We start from the raw sequence: 19,951 nt of genomic DNA on the forward strand, positions 1-19,951 counted from the left end.
TTGAGAGCAGTGGTTCTTATCCTTGCTTGCACATGGGAGTCACCTGTGGAATTTTGCAAACTACTGACACCTGGCTCTCATCCTAGAGACTGACTCCACTGGTCGGGATCTGCCTGAGTTTTTAACTTGCCTCAGATGTTTCTAATGAGCAGCCAAGGTTGAGAACCACTGAAGTACAGAGTTGGAAGCTGGTGCTAATAAAACTATAGTTCTGCTGCTAACAAGTGACTACTTAATAGGCTTTTAAAGTCTTTTAAATTAAGTGCCATACAACTTCAGATATCTTGCAGATACATCGAAGCATATTGGCAGAGCAGGGGCTTTTGTCATCAGTGGATGCTAAAGCTATTGGGTGAAAGGTTGTGGGGTACTGGGATATTCATAAGAGGCCAAGATATCACCCCACAAATGACTTACCGATTACAAAGGGAAAACTACCTTTCCAGCAGAGAGGTCTGTCAGTCACTAGTTAACCAAGTGATTAAACTTAGTATCACTAGTAGCCCACTTACATGCTTTTTAGTCTCTAAAATGGAGGATGAGATCATAGTTCTCACCTTCCCAGTTCTTCCCTGAAGACTGAGATTCAGTGGTAATCATGGTCCCTAACACATAAAAAACAGTAGATGTTAACCTTCTCCGATGGCTATTTTATTTTTCTGTATGTCATAATATAGCCAAGAATAATAATATTTAATCAATGTCTGCCAATAGATGTTGACTTAAACTGAGACAGGACTGAGTTTAAAGATAGGAAGGAACAATTGATTTGAAGCTCTAAAAGCCCTAAATAAAATAGTATACCTTAGGAAAAAATTTTAAAAGTCTGAAACTTGAGTAGTTAACTCAATAAAAATAATGTAATAAAACACAGGAAAGCAATCTTTGATCATGATTCCTAATATAAATCCTAGCACCACTATCAATTGACAATTTTAAATGTAATTTAGATTTCTATATGATGTAAACATAGTTGTAAAATGTTTTATTGTTTTACTATTAACACAAGAGTTCATTTAAATGATTTCATGAGAATGTAGCGCTGTTACCCTGGTTTGTGGACCAAATATCTCTAAGGCAGCATTTCTCCAAGTCTCTCTGGAGAATGTTTGCCCTGAGAGATGCTGTCTGCAAAATAGGTTCACTAGGTACACTTTAGCAAGTACTATGTACAATAGTCCTTTCCAAAGAATCATAATTCACATTAGCATATGAAAAGCTCTGAAGTGTTATAGGAAAGAAACCTGTTTACTTGTGTCTAGCCTAGCATTCCCCAAACTTATCTGACCATAGGAGTCTTTTTTTCGCTGTTACAGCAATTCCTAGAAACACTTTGGGGAATGCTGCCTTAAAGAAGTTCGTCTCAAAAAATAATGGTATTTGAACATCAGAGACTATCTTAGTCCATTCATGGCAATGTAGGCTTTTTCTAGCATGCTGGAAGAGGCAAGGAAGGATCCTCCCTGTTATGGACTGAATGTTTGAGTTCCCCAAAATTCATATGTTGAAATCCTAACCCCCAGTGTGATGGTATTAGGAGGTGGGGCCTTTGGGAGGTGATTAGTTCATGGGGGTGGAGCCCTCATGAATGGGATTAGTGCCCTTATGAAAGAGACCCCAGAGAGGTCCTCGCCCCTTCCACCATGTGAGGACACAGCGAGAAGATGGCCATCTATGAACAACAAGTGGGCTCTCACCAGACACCAAATCTGCCAGCACCCTGATCTTGGACTTCCAGCCTCCAGAACTGCAAGAAATAAATGTCTGTTGTTTATAAGCCACCCCATCTGTGCTATTCTGTTACAGCAGCCTGAATGGACTAAGACAGGGACGTAACAATGTTTCTGCTCTTGCGTGGAAAAGTCATCTCTTTTTCTTTTTTGGCGGGCGGAGAGTGGAGCAATGGTGGTTCTAGCACCTATTTGAGGAAAGCAAATGGCCTGTTCGATACTGTCCACCCACTACCACTGTATGAAGTCACTGACAACTGCTAAAAGGCATCCTCCAGCAGCCTTGTATTAACATCATCAGGATCCGCAGTAATATGTTTTGATTATAAGGTTATAAGGAGTAGATAAACCACCTAAGAATTCTAATTCTGTTGCTGCCTAACCCAGTGACCAATGATGTGTTTTTTTTTTCAGTTCTCTCATGATAAATTAGGAGCTGTTAAGCATTACAATAATTTCTTTTTTTGAGGAAGATTAGCCCTGAGCTAACTGCTGCCAATCCTCCTCTTTTTGCTGAGGAAGACTGGCCCTGAGCTAGCATCTGTGCCCATCTTCCTCCACTTTATATGTGGGACGCCTCCCACAGCATGGCGTGCCAAGCAGTGCCATGTCCGCACCCGGGATCCCAACCGGTGAACCCCAGGCCGCCGAGGCGGAATGTGCCTCGCTGTGCCACTGGGCCGGCCCCTACAAGAATAATTTCTATGCCGTTCCTACCACTCATTTTACTCTGCATTATTGGAAATGCAACAGGCATGGAGTTGGGTTAGAGAAACCTTTGACTTTAGCATGTCATTAATGAAAGGTGTCATGATTGTGACACTGGAGGGGTGTCTTTTCATCTAACATACCTCATATGATTTTAGTTTTATGAATGGTACTAGTAGTCTGAACTCAAATGCTAAAGAGAAATCATTAACACCTGTATCTAATAGTCTTAAGACTACATCTAGTACTCCTATGTGTGTTTTTCCCAACACCACCAAGCAATTCTCAGTGGACAGTGACTGGGTGTCCTACAAATTTGTTTCAGTTATGACACTATCTACCTGGAGTTAGTGTCAGATCTCACAGGTTAAGTGCTCAGTCATACAACATACCCCGACTTCAGACACCTACTGCAAGTCCAGGGACGACTGATTAAATCATTGGCCGTTGGTGATTAAACTCAATCTTCTCCAGCCCTTCTCCCTGGAGGTCGCCAGTGGGAGGTGGGGGTGGGGACTAAAAGTTCCAACCCTCTGATCACCTGTTGGTTCAGCTGGCAACCAGCCCCTAGCCACAGGTTACCTAAGGGCTTTCCAAAAGTCACCTCATTAACATAACAAAAGACACCTTTATGGCTCTTATTGGAAAATTTCAAGGGTTTTAGGAGCTCTGTGCCAGGACTGGAGACAAAGACCAATGATATATTTCTCATAAGTCACGAGGTCACAAGTACCAAACCAAAATTTTTCACTTGGCAGGTTTATTTTAGCAGCTCAGTTTCATTACATTCTACATATTTAATATAGTTACATGTCTATCTGTTCTGCATAGATGGCATATTCATTAACTTTTATAGTTGACTTTTTCATTTAATATTTGCTGCTACCTGGCTTGAAGAAAGAGTCAAGAGGATAAATAAAACTCGCTTGGTGGAAAAGTGGTGCAGCATTTAACTTCTCAGCAGAACTTTACTTTGATATAGACTTCAGTGTCAGCCTTTCGTCTTCTTTTTCAAATCCTGAACAGATGAGAGATCTTCCCTTAGGATACCGAGCACAACACTTACGCAGTTCTTTGATGACAGCCTGACACTTAGATTCCATGTAGTTGTTGGCTGAAAAACAAGACAGGTAGACCCTAGTCACTGTTGCCTTTAAGAGTTAATCGCTGACTCTGGTAGCCTGAATTCCACTTGTATTTCCCCCCTCTTCTACCCTGATTGCTTTTAAAAAGGGAGTTGTTACCCACAGTGAAGTATAACCAACCCATTTAAAACTAGTCTTTGTGAAAAAGGACTTTGCTCAGTTTAGTAATTCTCAATGCTAGGTACACATTAAAATCACCTGGTTAGCTTTTTGGACAGAATCTTACCCAGACTCCACCCCCAGAAAGTCTGATTTAATTGTTCTAGGCAAGTTTTTAAAGCTCTCCAGGTGATTCTAATGTACAACCAGGACTGCAAATCTCAAACTTAGATTACATCATTTTTTATTTTCAGCATCTTTGATAATACAGTGAGGAAAATCTTCAGGATAATCACAGAAATATTACATTCTGAGAGGAGTTAATATAGTTTGCTGATAAAAAGAACAATTGGTCTCTTGTAGTTAGTTCACAAAGTGGAAAAATATAAAAAAGCATTTAACATACTACCTTGTAAACACTTCTGTATTTCACAGGCTTGTTTCTGGCACGGATCCTTCTGCGGCATATCCAGAAAACTAAAATAAGAAAAATGATTTTTATTTTGTCTTTTATCCATAAAGAGTTTAAAGCCTCTTTAGATGGACTTTTCTTCTGAGGCAAGCAGTATGCACTTACAATTGCTGGAAAACAATTACATTAAAAAATACTCTTCCCATTCATAGGATGAATCAACTGTATTTTTATAATATCCATTTCATTCGATTTGGAAGATATAAGTAGCTTTACATGAAAAAAGAAAACCCTTGACTTCAACTCATGTTGAATATCACACCAACATTGGGCTACAGGAGCCGACTCCCGACAGGCCTGCTCACTGCCCGGCATTATCATTCACAGAACCACCCTTGCTAAATGATAAACTCCTTGAGCCTTTTTCCTTATTACTCATGTATAACATGGGGATCATACCTACCTCAAAGCATTGATGGAAGGATTAAGTGTGATAAAGTATATAAAGTGCATAGAATAGTGCTTGGAAGGCAGTAAGGATTCAATATATGGTAGCTGTTAATCTCAAGACTTAAAAAAAGTAAAACCTTACTTTTAATATATATAAGCTGTTATGACTATTTTAACTCAGGAAATTCTTTATCAGGTAGTAAATACTTTCCTAGGAATCAGCAATATTTGGTGTTATCACTTCCTGAGAAAGGTGCTAGTTAAGCAGCTAAAATGTTTTTTGGAGCTTACAGAAACCAACTTATTTAAAATATCTGTACCCAGAGAATGAATTTAAGTGCCCACGATTTTGATCAGCAACTTCTAACAATTTGAAGACACAATTTCAGAAAGGAAAAAGGCACAGGAGCCTTTGTAACTAATTTCATTAATGCAAATAACCTCCTTTTTTTCAGAGCCCCCTAAGTTCTCAGTAGATCCAAGTTAGGTCAGTACTGGGATGGGAAACACTGGAGCAAAACCTAGGATATTTACAGGATGGGAGAAGGAAAGGCAGGTGAATTGCTGCAGGGCAAATAAGCGACAAATAGATGTTGATGCTGCTAGGAGCTGCTCTCTTCTCTCTAAATCAGTACCAAGTCCTTGGTGATCAGGGCATCTGTTCTGTAGCAGGTGCTGACTTTTGTGGGATTCATCAGATCCCAGTTCCAGCTGATGATGTCCATTAAAGGTTCTATGGCAATTTCCAAAGGAGTCAATTTCAAGTTACGTATCCTGACTAAGTGCTTTTGTTGACTTGCTTTCTGCCTGTGTAACCCTCTCTCTGCGGTTCCACTTGTGGTGTTCTTCATGACCCTTCCTAAACTTCTGTGTTCTTGAGCAGTTTTTCAACCCACTCCCTCCCCCAGGCCCACAGGTGGGTGTACTGCAGTGGTGGATGAAGTGATTGCCATATACTGAACGGAACAGAGGAGCATATCTTCCTAGAATCCCAGCACCTGGAAAAAAAATTGATCATTAAAATCATCACAACCAAATAGAGTGAAAAAGAAGAGGGAACAGGGAAGAAATAGAAATACATACCAGGTTAATCATCAGGCAAAAGCTTAAGCAACAGCTCCTGTACTCCCCTGACCTGTCAGAAAAAGAAACGTTTATAGAGTACTCTGTTATAAGAGTCCCAATACAATGGAAAACGATTAAGCAACATATGTACCATTAAATGATGCTGGATCTGCCACAAGCGAGAGTTGTTATCCATGTAGCGCTCCTCAGGGTAGAGTTGCCACATGAGAGGTAGCTGGGAGGTAAGAAGGTGACTTGGCCTAGCTGCATCACCTAAGGGAACCTGAACTTGCTGGACTCGTGCCCTTAGGAAACTTGTCTCCTAATGGAAATAAATGATCAAAAATAAAACCAAAGACTTTAGGATGTTGAGACTGGTTAGAAACCAAGTTGCTTGAAAACAAAATCAATAAAGAAATAAGCAAAATGTAAACAGTTACCTCTTCCACGACGGCCACCCACGTGCGCTGGTATTCGTCCCGGTAGATACCCTCTTGGTGAACCCAGAGGTGATCGGGTGGAGCCCCCACATCCTCTCCTGCCATTCTGGGCTTTGGGTTCCAATTCTAGCCCTGCTTTTCTCCACCTACGCCTGCAGCACCCGCGCACAGGACACAGGTGTGACTTTTTGGGTTTGAATGAACTCACCAGTGAGCAAGGTGACCTGGTACTAGCAACCACCAACCAGAACCAAACCTCACATATGTCTACTTGCACAGCCTAAATAGAACAGAAGACATCTGAAGTTCCCTGCAAGACACTAAAGTGACACTCAGGCACAACCTCGGGTAATGCTAATTTTTGACTGTGAAGCACTCAAGAATTTGACTAGGTGAGTTCTGTGGAAATGTAGGACTAGCACTACAGGAAGCTGGGCAGTGGTCTCACAGTCTTTGCATTCACAAAGGAGTATCTAACAAAATGTAGTTAGCAACAGAATATGCACAGGAGGGTTCCTAAGGGCACACTTATTTGGGCAGGAAAGCAGTATAACAGACACATGCATGCCATATTCCCTAGGTAAAAGCCCGTTCCAAGCAATTTCCATTTTAAAAGGTAAGATTGTGAAGGTCATATCATGTGCACGGATTTCTAAATTGAAATTAAAAGTTTGTTTTAAGGGGAAACGACCTATTTATCAGTTTACTTAGAAAGGTTACTTATAGTGGGTGGGTATTTCCAGAAGGAGGTTTTCATGTTAGGGAAAATATTTAAGGTAGCTTCATGAAACTTTTGAGCTGCAAGAGACTTTGGGGTTCATGGTGATTCGGGGCTGAGAGCCAATGATAGTTATCCACCTAGGTCTTTGTTTCATTTTCATAATGAGGACTTCATGGGAGCCTATTTTTCCATAGAAGTGTGGTTTTAAATTCTGATTTCCCAAGTCAGAAGGCCAGAAAAGCCCCTCTGCCCTTTGAGAGGTGTAAAGGAAGCACACCTCCCGGGCAAACTTTCCATATTGTAGACTTGGCTTAACCCTGTAAAGATCTTCTGCCTAGCCCTGGGTCTCATTTTAAGGCCTCACAATAACTTAACCTGCATTTTGCAAGAATGAATCTTTTGGACTCAGCTCATAGCAAGATGGCATGGTTTCACTGTATTTATACCTTTGGCAGAGCACTGATACAGCATTGGGGGATTTGCTCCACAAAACAAAAGCCTCCTGTTCTTATTAGGTGGCTATTAAATGGGAAAGGAACTGCAGCACAGCTTGGGAAATTTTTAAACCCTCAAAATGAGATTGTCAAGAGCAAACTGAGATGCCAGAATGCAGCATGATGCAGCCCAGGAGAAAGTTAGCCAGAAAGAACTAATTGAGCTAAACCAAACCCTCTTTTTAAGGACAACAACCTGAGTCTGATTTGTTTTTTTCCTTAACACTATTAGTTTACTTTCTCTAAAAGGAAAGTGGAAAATATTTTTTATAGACTTAAGAAATGGTCTGATTTTAGTGAATCATTTAAGAGCATCACAATTGCTTTGCCCATTGTACCCTGAGTGGATCTAACTCTGAACCCATGGTAAGCTCCCACCTCATAGGGCTCTCTCTTTTCAAACTTACCTAAAGTGGAACCTCTTCTCCTTTAAAGAAATCCTGATTTCTCTCAATGGCAACACCACCTCTCCTGATCCTGCAGACTCAAAACTTAGGAGTCATGTTGGACTTCTTCCTCTTCTTCAGTCACTACATCCTATCTGTTAGCAATTCCAGCAAGCACCACTACCATCGTATTTGACACAAACTTTCCCCCAAATACCAGGCTCTTTTCTAGCTCTGTATCTTTGCTCTTGCTTTCCACTTGCCTCCGTAGGCCTCTCTGCCTATCTCAGTACTATTATAGCAGAGTGCAGGTGCCTGCCTTCTCCATGAAATCTTCTTGCCTCTTATGACTACGTAGCGTTTACGTGTAAACTAAAGCTGTTTTGACCTCAAATTACAAATTGCCTTGCATATTTGCTCTGCTTATTTCACAAGGCCTGTCTTCCCCAAAATACAGTATTATAAGCTCCTCGATAGCAGAAATGATACAGTACTGGGCACCCTAAGTCTCAAACACTAATGAAACAATGTTCCTGTGAGTGGATGGATATGTATGGTGAGTAGAGAGGGGAAACAGATGGTCACATATACATGTGTATACACATATACATATACATTGATTCTCTAGGTGTACTATAGAGCTATGCGTTATGTTTTTCAAAGCCATTTCTTTTCCATTTAGCAGATACAAGTGTTCTACCTCTCCCCTTCCCCAGGCCTTTGAAAAGGGGGAATACAAACAAAAACCCAGGGAATACTAATGTCAAAATTAAATATATTAAAGTCTGGATTTCAAGTACAAAAGAAGTAAGGCCATTTTTTTTTTTTAACTAGAAATCAAATATTAAGGGTTTCAGGACCATCTCAACTTCACAGATGGGTCCTAGCAACAACCAACATATTGACATTTAAATTTGTTCTTGAAATGGCAAAATTTAACTGGTTACACTGACATTAATTGGAAATAATTCCAGTGGACTAAAGGGCAAACAAATTGGAGATAATGGTCTGAATTACTATGAATCACCACAAAGAGGCCTATGAGTCACTAGAAAATATTGTCAGAAGAAAGACAGCATGATGTGCAAAGGCCAACAGGCTGGGCATTGGCAGGATGAGCCTGGGAACAAATCCCAGCACACGACCCTGGACTTGGATGTGCTACCACTTGGAGATAGCATGGCGACTCAGTGAAAGGAAACTGCCTTGATCAAGGAACTGAAAAGCTGCCATATAAGCATGAACCAACAACATCCTCAGCAGAGAAAAGCAAAGGCTGAGTGAGCAGGATTAAGATCAAAGTCCACAAAATCACAGGCTGTATGAATGGAACACCATTTCCCTAAATGTGATTCTTGTAACACTTGCCTGTAACTTTTTCCTTGGTCAAATAAGTTTGGGAATCTTGTAGAGTCATAAAGCACATTAGCATAGTAAAAGCTCTGGCAAGTTATGCAGTAAAGAAACGTTACTTTGTTTAACATTTCCCAAATGTATTTGACTAGAGAATGTTTTTCTGCACATTACACTTGTTCACAAAATCCAGGACCCCTTGAACTAAGATGAATCTCTTAAAGCCTCAAGATAAACTTAGGTACAAGGTACAATACAATGCACAGAACATAAACCTGTTCCACTCAATTCAAAGACAACTACCAACTGCAAATTCAAATGGATTAAAAAAACTGTTTATATAGCTTTATCATCCATGAAGGCACTAGAAGAGATTGCCCCCTTGGGGGTCATCTTGATGCAACAGCCAGAGACCACACTGGCCTAGATAGACTATTTCTTAGTAAAGCATTTTGTAACTGATGTTTTAAATGGATGATATACAACATAGAAGGGCTTCCTTAGGCAGCAATCTAAATAAAACCATTATTTTTCCTTTACAGAATGAATTATTTTGTGTCCTTTTTCCAGGTGTTTGAACAGTTTTTAAACATTAGTCAGTTGAATACACTTATTTTATTTGAAGTCAATTAATAAAGTCATCCAATTACAATGGGTGAAGTTACCAAGAACGCAGGCCCTGGAGTCAGTCTTGCCTGTGTATGAATCCTGATTTTGCCACTTACTAGCTTTGTGACCTTGGACAAGGTAACCTCTCAGACAACTGAGAAAACAACTAAAAAAACTGAGGTGTAAAATGAGACTCAAAGAACATATTGATATTATTCTGCACTTATTCAACACTTCTTATATGTTTTATATATATTGACTCTTAATATTTACAATCACCTAATTAGATGGATACTACACCCTCACTTAAAGATGAGGGAAGTAAGGCACAGAGAAATTAGGTAACTTGCACAAGTCACACAGCTAGGAAGTTGCAGAGCCCAATTCCAATTGGAGCAGTTTACATACACAAGGTATACAAATGCTTAGTAGAGTGTCTAGCACATAATAAGCTTGCCATAAATGTTAATAGGTTTTTTTACTCCAATTAAACATTTAGAGCTGTAAAATGCAGCCATGAGTATTATAAAAGTTAGAGAAGTCATTCTGGAATATGAGATTGACTAACAAGAACAAATAAAAGGTGTTTACCTTTTTGAAGGTGCCTAAAGGCCCTTTAAATACTCAAAATATCTCATTACCAAACATAATAAGGAGAAGAACAGCCATCCTTGCCCCATCAGGGCAGGACATACTAGCCATGAACAGTACATAACTGAAAATAATGTATGGTGTGAAACTGAAAGTTAAGAGAAAATTTAGATGGATCCGATGTAATTGCACACTTGAAATTTCACCCAAGCTTCATCATTATCAAAACTAATCATGGAAGGATGTGCCATGTGATCCCTAAGCATTAGGTAAAAATGGAAGTTGCTGGCTTGTCTCATAGATAGTTCCACTGCAAGTGGGCTCTATCTGTGGGGAAACTTGGGTTGGAACTGACTTGGGAGAAAAGAGCAAAGCATCAACACCTCTTCAAGTAGCACGTTGGGAATGTTCCCTTTCCAGTACTGCCTTGTCTGCCTGGCTTCAACAGTATACAGGGAATAGAAAACCAGATCAAAGGAATATAAATACAGATAGGCTGTGGACACAACAGGGCATGTATTTTTCTTTGATTTAGAATCATTCCTAAAATCCACGTGTAACTCCTAATCTTGGGAGTTGGAGGATCTGTACTTTTACCCATGGCACGTTTGGCACACCTTAAAAGAAAATTATATATAATTTTACCACGTCTCATATGATCAAGACAAGGAGAGCTGAGGAAACTTGTTTTGTGGATATCTGCTGCGATACATCCGACCTTGAAAAAAAACTGAAGTCCTCAATTCCCCTTCCCTGTATCAAGCAAACAGATACCTAAAAAGCCTTTGTAGAAAGTAGCAGCAGCCAAGCTTAAGAGTGATACTTTTTCAGATACAGTATAGCACTGTTTCTGCAAGAGGTTACTCACATGAATATAATGTTTCTTGGACTAATTAATCCGCCTCGGGAGCAGCGAGGCTAAAACTTGCAGGTTTCCCACCCCGGGCCACTCAAGCCGGGATCGGGAGGTGAGCCCGGGGCGAGCCAAGGGGCATCCCGGGCCGAGGTCACCCGAACCGAAGTTTTGAGGCGCGGGCCGGCAACCGGAAGTGGTCCAGGGAGAGTTGCACGAAATTCAGGGGCCGTAACTTGGAAACAAAACAAAATAAAATAAAACCTTAACTGTCTTAGGACCGAATTTCAAAGGAGCATTCCCCTGACTCAAGAGGCCGGCGCACGCGGCGATACCGCCTCAAAGGGCTGTCCCCGGAGCATGTAGGCCGCGCACGGCTCTCCTCAGCTGGCGGGCAAAATGGGCGCCGGCACTCGGGAGGCGCCTGCCCGGCGGCCTGGGCGCCGCTCAGAGACCACGTCGGCCTGCGGCCCGAGAGCGCCGCCTCCCTGCTGCCCCCGCCGCCCGGCCTGACGCCCCAACCGCGGCCGGCCACCGCCCCCCGCCCCGACAGCCACGCCTGCCCCAACCGGCACGGGCGTTTCCCAGGTGCCGCCGGGCCGGCCCCGCCCCCGCGCCCCAAACTCCGCCCCCGCGCGCCCGCCTCGCGCTTGCAGCGCCCCGCCCGCGCTCCCCAAGCCCCGCCCCCGCGGAACCCGCGCGCCAGAGCACCCGGTTGGCCAGGCCCGACTGGGCCCGAAGCGGACGTGAGCAGAGTCGGACCAAGATGGCGGTGCAGGTGGTGCAGGCGGTGCAGGCGGTTCATCTCGAGTCGGATGCTTTCCTAGTTTGTCTCAACCATGCTCTGAGCACAGAGAAGGAGGAGGTGATGGGGCTGTGTATAGGGGAGGTGAGTAGGTCAGTCACTTAGCCTGGCCGGAACCCTGCTGAGTAGTCCCAGCGTGTCCCCGGGGTGGGTGCTGGTAGCGCCCAGGGCTGCGGAAGAGGCCATAGGCAGCTCTGACTTAGATTCCTGGACAGATGCTTTAGATGGTCCTGTCGCGGGGTCCCCGTTTCCTCTGCTCGCGTTATGCTGATTCAGTCTCCCACAGGCCCCCAGCGATCCGCATAAGCCTCTGGGGGCCCTTCCTATTTCTATTTCTCTTTTAGTCTGTGGCTTTTCTTTAGATATGGAGTTGCCACCCCACTGACCAGAACGGCAAGTCAAGCCAGAAAGACATAGTATAGTGAGGACATCAGTGTATTAGGAAGCAGCTGACCACGATCAGGGCCCCCTACCTCACCTCCAGTCTTCCCTCTAGGAAGCATTTTAAATGTATCAAAGAACCTAAGAGGAGAGGGTTTCAAAGACGCAAAAGTTTCTGCTGCGTTAAGTGTTGCAGAGAGGCGAAGCAGGATGAGGAAATACTGCTTAGTTGTTTACAATCCAAAGTGAGAATTTTCCAGTCTTTCATACTGGTGTACAGGAACACACGACCTAATTTTCATATAATCTGCGTCTATCTATATCAAATAAGCATAATGTGATCAATAATGTTTTCTGCTCTTTCCCACTCTAGTTGAATGATGACACAAGGTAAGACTATATTTTTGTTCACTCATATCTCATAATCTCTATGTCATTGTTAAGTAAAAATTATGGTAATTTTGGCAATATTGTGTAGGCATTGTATTTTAAGTTACCATTATGAGTCCAGAGCTCCCTCAGTAATGCGGTTTGAATTCCACCCCAACCTTGAAGGTTGCTTCTCACCTTACTTCCTAGTAGGAGGATTTTCAGTTGAGATATGTATGACCTTATGTGAAAACTATGGTTGAGGGAACCAAGATCATGAGTGAACCTGTGAAAGCTCTTATAAGTAGTATTTTGTTGACTGATTTGGTGCTATTATTTTCCATTTTGTTGCTTGATATGTTTTATGTTCTCTCTCCCCTGAAATGACAATGAGATACTGGTAATTTTCTTTGCAACGGATAATGCGCATATTAAGAGACATTTTCCCCTTTTGACTCACTCTTCCATCTAAATTGTCCATAGCTTTCTGCCTCCTCTTGGAGGGCCCTACAATGATCTCAGAAATCCCCAGTGGCTTGAATGCTTGAGGTGGCGAAAGCTTTGGGTTTCCTTTATTTAAACTTCAAAGCATAGCAAAGTATGTGCTTCTCAAGCCCACCTCCTTAATACCCAGGATTCTTGGAGTTTAGCTTGCCTGTGAAAACTTTATGCACACAACCACTTACGCATGTGTCCCAGACTGCTTCTAGCAAATGTATGAGCACAGCTCTAGTTTCAGTTTACTTCTCCTCCTCTTCCTTTGTTTCTGCTAAGGTCTCATTGTAAAAACTGCTAATCATGTTATTTTCCTTTAATACCTTTTTATATTCCAAACCTCAGTTCCCTTTTTTTCTAATTTATCCCCAAAAGGAGTGACTCCAAATTTACATATACTGGAACTGAAATGCGCACAGTTGCTGAAAAGGTATGTGTGCTAGAATTTTGCATGATGGAAATTTGCAGTTGAGGAGGGATTTCTATACTCTGATGATCTCAGCCAGGGATTAATCCAGTTTGTCCAGGCCCACATTTGTGGTTGGGTGGGGTGTTCTCTCTGGTAAAATCAGACGAAGAATCTACTCACTAGGAATTATGGACCTAAGTTTCCATTTGTCGTGAATTATTACTACTTGATCAAGATGAGTAGTCACTGTCAGCTCTTCTCCTTGTTGTCATCTGCCTGTTTTCTGGCCCTTCTCCCACCTTCCTTGAGACTTTGGCTGGTTCACATCATTGTTATCTCTTTATCCCAAGTCTCAATATCTACTGGGGCAACCCCTCTCTTCTTACAGGCCAATTATCCATAGCCCATAGTTCTTAGTCTACCTTGACTTTTCTCCTGTCTGCACTCCCACCCCGCCTTTTCTGGCATGCTCTATCTAGCCTTTATGGTCTAGTATAATGCTTCTCAACCTAATTGTGGTATAGGACCAGTTAATCTTTTTCCAGTATGTTGCAGGCCAATGCTTTTGTAAAATACAATAAAAATAAATTACATCCTCTCCTCCCGCCAAGCAGATGATCGAGGTGTTCAAGGCTATCGTAAACAACTCCATCTACTTATTACTCCTAGTTACAGGCTTCTCCATGTTAACAACTTTGCCTCCTTTCTTTCCACGTCAAGGAAAGAAGTCTACTTCCTGTCCAGAGCAGCAGCTTCTTCAAAGACCTTGCTTATCAAATGTCCTGTCTCTCTTTCCAGTCTTCAGCCTTTTGCTGTCATCTGGCTCTTTTCCGTTAGGATACAAATGTGCTTAAATTACTCTCATTTTCAGAAAGGAGAAAAAAATAACTTCTCAATCCTCTATCTTCCTGTAGTCACTACTCTTATATCCTTCCTTTAATAGCCAGACCTCTTGAAAGAATAGGCTACAATTATTACTTCTTTACCTTCTCCAGTCAAACCCACCAAGGTCCCGTTTCTGGTTCTACTTCTCCAGCCACCTCCTCATTTCTACATCAGTGATTATTTCGTGGTGCTTATCTTAACCTTTTTTCTCATAACTCTGAACACTCATGGGATTTTTTAATTTGTTTTGTTTTTGCTGTGTCTCCCTGTTCCTCCTCCTTCCCTCCCATCCTTTATGGATTCTTCCTCCTCTGCCTCTGCCTCTGCATTAAATATTAGTATTCTCCAAGTTTCTGGCTTGGTCTCATTCTCTTCTCAGAATGCCTTCCTGGGCAACATTACCTTCCCTATGGCTTTAGCTGCGACAGACATTGGGGTTAGACAGATCTGTCTTCATATCCTTTCTCTGATACTGTGTGAGTTTGGGCATGTTACTTCTCTGTGAGCTTCACTTTCTTTATCTGTAAAGACAGGGATCATGACAGCCATCAACCTCATAGTGTCGTTGGGAGGGTTGGATTTGGGTAATGTATGTAAAACACTCATCTGTAAAATGGGTGTAGCAATAGTACCAACCTCAGTGGGTCATTAGGAGAGTTAATTAAGTTAATACATGAAAAGCACTTTTCCAAGTGCCTGATACATGGTAGGTAGCCAGTAAATATTGGCCATTCTGACTGTTGTTGTTGTTAATTCCCAATAGATGCTAGTATAAATTATCCCAAGTTCCACAACTTCACATTCAACTGCCTACTGGACATCCAAGTTTAGCTAGACACAGGCATCTTAAACTAACAGGTTCAAAACTGAACCTTTCCTCCTCTTCAAACTCACTTCTCCAACATTCTCCTGTGACAGTAGTTCCCAGGCCTGGCTGCACCTTGGAATCACCCGGTAATCTTTACAAAATTCTGTTGCTGACTCAGTTGGTCTGGGGTGAGACTTGGGCAGCAGGAAATTCTAAAATCTCCTCAGGCGATTCTAACGTGCAGCCAAGTTGGGAACCACTGCCTGCCGTTCAGAACCATTAAGCGAGATTGCTTTCATATTTGTTTCCAACACTTCATCCCAACTGCTTCTACCTTATTTGAGGTTATTATCACTTCTTTCCTCGAATTCTGCACTAGCGTCCCCACTGGTCTCCTTACCTCGAATTGCCATCCTCCTGCTTAGGATGTGATCTTTTGAGAACCTAAGTCTGATATACCTCTGCTTAAAATTCACTGGGTTTCCCATTACCCTTAGGATGAAGTCTCATTAGTGAAGCATTCAGGGCCCTTCATAATCTCATTTTAGTTTATCTCCTTACATTTCTTCATGTTGATTCAAGTTCTAATCATGAATAGTATATTATGTCAGTTTCCAGATTATGCTGCGCTGTTTCACTCCTTGTGTCTGCTGGGTATTATGCCTGGACTTCGTCCCTCTCCTCTGCTTGACTAACTCCTTGTCTCTTGCAGTTCAGCCCAGGTGCCATCTGACTCCTTTAAGGAACCTCCTCTGACCTGTAGACTAGTTTAGATAGCCTCCTCTGTGCTATGCTGGCTCCTTGAGCAGATCTGTTACAGTGCATATCTGTTGTCTTAGAGTTGTTTACCTGTCTCTCTTCCTGGATGTGACTAGTGTATCCTGTTTATCTTTGTATACTTAGGTTCTCATGTAGTGCCTCATATATAGTATGTACTCCAAATACGTGTTGTGTGAATGAACATACATCCCCTGCAATTGGAAATTAGTGTTACCTGCCTGTGACCCAGGGAGAGCCATGCCAGGGGATGTACACTTTCTGTAAAGGGCCAGATGGTAAATATTTTTAGCTTTGCAGGCCATACAGTCTCTGTTGCAGTTACTCAGCTCTGCCACTATAGTGCAAAAGCAGCTACAATACATAAAACGAATGAATGTAGCCAGATTTGTTCCGAGGGAGGCTGGGCAGGCCATAGTCTGCCCATCTTATGTGACTATGACCATAACAGTCTGTTCCTCAAGCCCTTTAACTACCTGTGGCTTTTAGGGACATCTTCTCAGTCCTTTGTGGTCTTAATTTTTGCTAGTTCTCTTTTGTTTCTCATCTATTCCTGGGCTGGTCTCACCATCCTATCTTGAACTTCTTTTGCTCATTCCTCTTAGGCACTGAAATCTTGTCTGACTAGAGAGAGAGAAAATTCACCCTGGGCATCAACTCTTACTAAAATACATTCCCAATCTTACTGATGTAACTTTATTTTTCAAGAGTCCGTGCCCTCGTCTTGAATTCTGTGTCAATCCGTACCTTCCAAATTAGATATTAAACTTCATGAGTTCACTGACGTTATCTTTTTAGTTAGTGTTCGCATGGCATACCTTTTTCCATCCTTTTATTTTTAGCCTTTCTGTGTACTAATATTTAAAGTGTGTCTCTTATTAGCAGCATATCATTTTAAAAAAAGATCCAGTCTGATAATCTTTTTAATTGGAGTCTTTAATCCAATTACATTTAATGTAATTATTGATATATAATTTAGATTACTGTTGTCATGCATTTTAATTCTATGGATATTTTAAGCCCCAAATGGCATTGTTATTACTATTTTGTGTTTATTCACATATTTTATTTACCCTTTACCGTAGTCTTCATTCCTTCCTTCATATCTAGGATTTTCCTTCTGCCTGAAGAACTCTTTAGTATTTCTGTGCTGATGAATTCTTTCAAGTTTTCACATCTGAAAATATCTTTATTTTGCTTTCATTGTTGAAAAATGTATTCTTTGAATCTAGGATTCCTGGTTGGCAGATCTTTTCTTTTTGCATTCTGACGTGTCACCTGTTCTCTTTAGGCTTTCACTGTTTCTATTGAGAAGTCAGCTCTTTGTCTTGTTGCTCCTTGAAAGGTCAAGTGTCTTTCTAGTTCTGCTTTTGATTCCCTTTATTATGTACTCTCTGCCTGCTAAACATTGTATGGTTGCTGGGGATAAAAACATAGCTAAAACATGTTCCCTGCCCTTATGGAGCTTATGTTCTAGTAGAGGAGAAAATTATCTCAACAATAGCAGCAGTGTGTGTGTATATTATTAAAAAAGTAATATGGGAGGGGAGAATGATTAATTCTTTATAGGATGAGCCAGGAATTTATAGCCTATAAAAGAGTTCACTTCATGCCCTGTACATTTTCAATCTAGCCTTTCTTAGCCTTACTGTCTGCCATTCCACCTCAAGTTCTGTATTTAAATCAGTTGGCTAACTTGTCTCCCAAACATCTCACTCACATCCATTTGGTATCTACAGAAATTCTGTCTATACACGTGTGCACATGCACAGACACACACATGTGGAGCAATCAGGAAATAGCTACACTCGTCTGCCTTTTCTATAAAGACTTTTTTCCTAATCGAAGTGACTCCTTTCCCTTGAGCTCCTGTACTTACTATTGATTTACTACGTTACATCATGTATGACACTTAATCCAGGTGTCAGCACTGTGACTTGGATTGTTGTGTGTGACAGTTTTGCACATAGTTGTAAATCAAATGATTGTTAGTTGATCATTCAAAAAGTCCTTCCTTGATCTAAATATTAGCCTTTATATTTTTGTTGTGAAATGTATGTATTGAGGTTAGATGTCCTTTATTTGAAACATTCCATTATTCATGAGAAAAATGTCACTTTTCTAAAATGGCATCTTTTACCTGATAATGTAACATAATGCAATTCTGTAATTGCAGGGAGAGATGTTATTGGAGGGAGACAGAAGTAAACATTTTTGTGGATTTTCCTTTAGGTTGACACCGTCAGAATTATTCACATTCATTCTGTCATCATCTTGCGACGTTCTGATAAGAGGAAGGATCGAGTGGAAATTTCTCCAGAGCAGCTGTCTGCAGCCTCAACAGAGGCAGAGATATCCTTATTGGTTGATAAGAAGCTTTTATGTGCTCTGGGGCTTCCAGGCCAGGTTCCTCTATTTGTTGCCTTAGCTTGCTTTAGGAGATTTCACAGGTTTTCTTCCTGGTGACTCTCCCAGTTTTCATATTTACCCCTTAGATCTAATTGCTTGGTTAATCAGAATTTCTCTCCATTTCTCCTTTTGAGTGGCTTTTATTGGAAAAATTAGGAATTTCTAACATTCTCGCTCTTAAAAAATCCCAGGGTGAAATCCTGTGACAATGAACTCTATGGGGAGTTTCCTCCTCCTTCCTCCCTACTCCCCCTCTGCCCATCTCCAACCTCCCCCGCCTCCCGCCAGTTTTCCTAATATCATTTAATTTCTAGGCCTTTCACTATCTTGGTCTCTATCCTTTGGAGAGATTCTCTTTTGAGGCTGCCTCTCAAAAAAAATGCAGTGCTGAGAACTGAATGAAATATTCCACATGAAATATAACCAAAGAATGATCAAATGGGACATTTGCTTCCTGTGATCTTGATTCCATACCTCAGCTCTAGCAAATTAAATTTGCATCAGTGGTTTTGGTAATTTATTGTTCTTTTGCATTAAGTTAATCTTGTAGTCAGTTAAAAAGTAACTTTTAAAAATAGGTAGTACACATGCATAGTACAAACTTTAGAAGGCACAAAAAGGTATACAAAGTAAGTATTACTCTCCAGTCTCTGCACCCCAGTTTCCCCATGGTCCCTCCCTGGACGTAACCAGGGTTATCAGGTTTTCATGTATCCTTACAGGTGAATTCTGTGCATAAACATATGAATATTTCCTTTTTTTAAGTATTTAATACATAGGATAGCTTATGACATTACCTAACAGTGTATCTAGACAGTTGTCCACATCAATATATGGAGATGCTTCATTCTGATGACTGCATGATACAACCCTGGATGACTGTGCCATCCTCATGCAGATATTTAGGTTGTAATCTTCTACCGACAGTGCTGCAGTGAATAACCTTGTGCATACTGCATTTCACAAATGTGCGCATCTATCTGTAGGATCAATTCCTGGAGTTGGAATTGCTGGGGCAAAGGTTATAGGCACTTGTAGCTATAGCTGTTTTACCAGTTTCCCTATAGCAATGTGCAAGAGTGCCCATTCCCCTACACCCTTACAAACATTGTGTGTGATCAAAGTTTTGTTTTTGTGCTACCAGGCTCTGTAGATCAAAGTTTTGGATTGTTGCCAATCTGATTGGCAAAAAATTTTATTTCCGGCAATTTTAATTAGCATTTTTCTTATTATGAGTAAATTTGATCAGCTTTTAATTTTTGAGTCATTTGTATTTTTCTCTGAATTGTCTGATTATTTCCTTTGTCCATTTTTTTTCTTTGTTTTGAGGAAGATTAGCCCTGAGCTAACATCTGCTGCCAATCTTCCTCTTTTTGCTGAGGAAGACTGACCCTGAGCTAACATCTGTGCCCATCTTCCTCTACTTTTTTTGTGGGACACCTGCCACAGCATGGCTTGACAAGCAGTGCATAGGTCTGCACCTGGGATCCAAACTTGCGAACCCCTTGCCACCAAAGCAGAATGTGCAAACTTAACCGCTGTGCCACCAGGCTAGCC

General features: G+C 41.4%; 3 protein-coding genes across 5 annotated transcripts in view; 1 reads left to right on the plus strand and 2 right to left on the minus strand.

Annotated features, from left to right (window-relative positions):
* Nucleotides 1-3,181: 3,181 nt before the first annotated feature.
* Nucleotides 3,182-11,210, minus strand: CMC4 (C-X9-C motif containing 4). 2 transcript variants are annotated; one of them, XM_014836847.3, is made up of 3 exons: nt 11,072-11,210; nt 4,092-4,159; nt 3,182-3,552 (listed from the first exon to the last, which is right to left on the minus strand). In XM_014836847.3, the coding sequence occupies exons 2-3, from the start codon at nt 4,147-4,149 to the stop codon at nt 3,407-3,409; spliced, it is 204 nt and encodes a 67-aa protein (XP_014692333.1). In that variant the 5' UTR covers nt 4,150-4,159; nt 11,072-11,210; the 3' UTR covers nt 3,182-3,406. The 2 variants fall into 2 exon arrangements, with proteins under 2 accessions (XP_014692333.1, XP_044620130.1); XM_044764195.2 differs by lacking the exon at nt 11,072-11,210 and adding an exon at nt 5,079-5,461.
* MTCP1 (mature T cell proliferation 1) lies at nt 5,404-11,211 on the minus strand. Its single transcript, XM_044764192.2, has 5 exons — nt 11,072-11,211; nt 6,050-6,201; nt 5,761-5,931; nt 5,628-5,679; nt 5,404-5,542 (listed from the first exon to the last, which is right to left on the minus strand). Exons 2-4 carry the CDS (start codon nt 6,152-6,154, stop codon nt 5,632-5,634), a joined length of 324 nt encoding a protein of 107 aa, XP_044620127.1. The 5' UTR covers nt 6,155-6,201; nt 11,072-11,211; the 3' UTR covers nt 5,404-5,542; nt 5,628-5,631.
* A 531-nt stretch (nt 11,212-11,742) lies between these two features.
* Nucleotides 11,743-19,951, plus strand: part of BRCC3 (BRCA1/BRCA2-containing complex subunit 3) — a 106,079-nt gene continuing 97,870 nt past the window's right edge. Inside the window, exons 1-4 of one of the 2 annotated variants that reach the window (XM_014836841.3) lie at nt 11,745-11,945; nt 12,616-12,632; nt 13,482-13,536; nt 18,218-18,337. In XM_014836841.3, coding sequence (XP_014692327.2) covers nt 11,823-11,945; nt 12,616-12,632; nt 13,482-13,536; nt 18,218-18,337 — 315 coding nt within the window. In that variant the 5' untranslated portion in view covers nt 11,745-11,822. Of the gene's footprint in view, nt 11,946-12,615; nt 12,633-13,481; nt 13,537-18,217; nt 18,338-19,951 lie in introns of both variants that reach the window. The other variant, XM_044764186.2, reaches the window with a different exon arrangement.

This window comes from Equus asinus, chromosome X (assembly GCF_041296235.1).
Source record: "Equus asinus isolate D_3611 breed Donkey chromosome X, EquAss-T2T_v2, whole genome shotgun sequence".
In the NCBI taxonomy this organism is placed as follows: domain Eukaryota; kingdom Metazoa; phylum Chordata; class Mammalia; order Perissodactyla; family Equidae; genus Equus; species Equus asinus.

Excerpts from the sequence above, each read along its gene's own strand:
- MTCP1 (XM_044764192.2), bottom strand. The coding sequence starts at position 6,154 with ATGGCAGGAGAGGATGTGGGGGCTCCACCCGATCACCTCTGGGTTCAC. Across the intron at positions 5,932-6,049 it reads GGGTGGCCGTCGTGGAAGAG|GAGACAAGTTTCCTAAGGGC; the intron begins GTAACTGTTTAC and ends TATTTCCATTAG. Across the intron at positions 5,680-5,760 it reads AGATCCAGCATCATTTAATG|GTCAGGGGAGTACAGGAGCT; the intron begins GTACATATGTTG and ends TTTTTCTGACAG.
- CMC4 (XM_014836847.3), bottom strand. The coding sequence starts at position 4,149 with ATGCCGCAGAAGGATCCGTGCCAGAAACAAGCCTGTGAAATACAGAAG. Across the intron at positions 3,553-4,091 it reads AATACAGAAGTGTTTACAAG|CCAACAACTACATGGAATCT; the intron begins GTAGTATGTTAA and ends CTTGTTTTTCAG.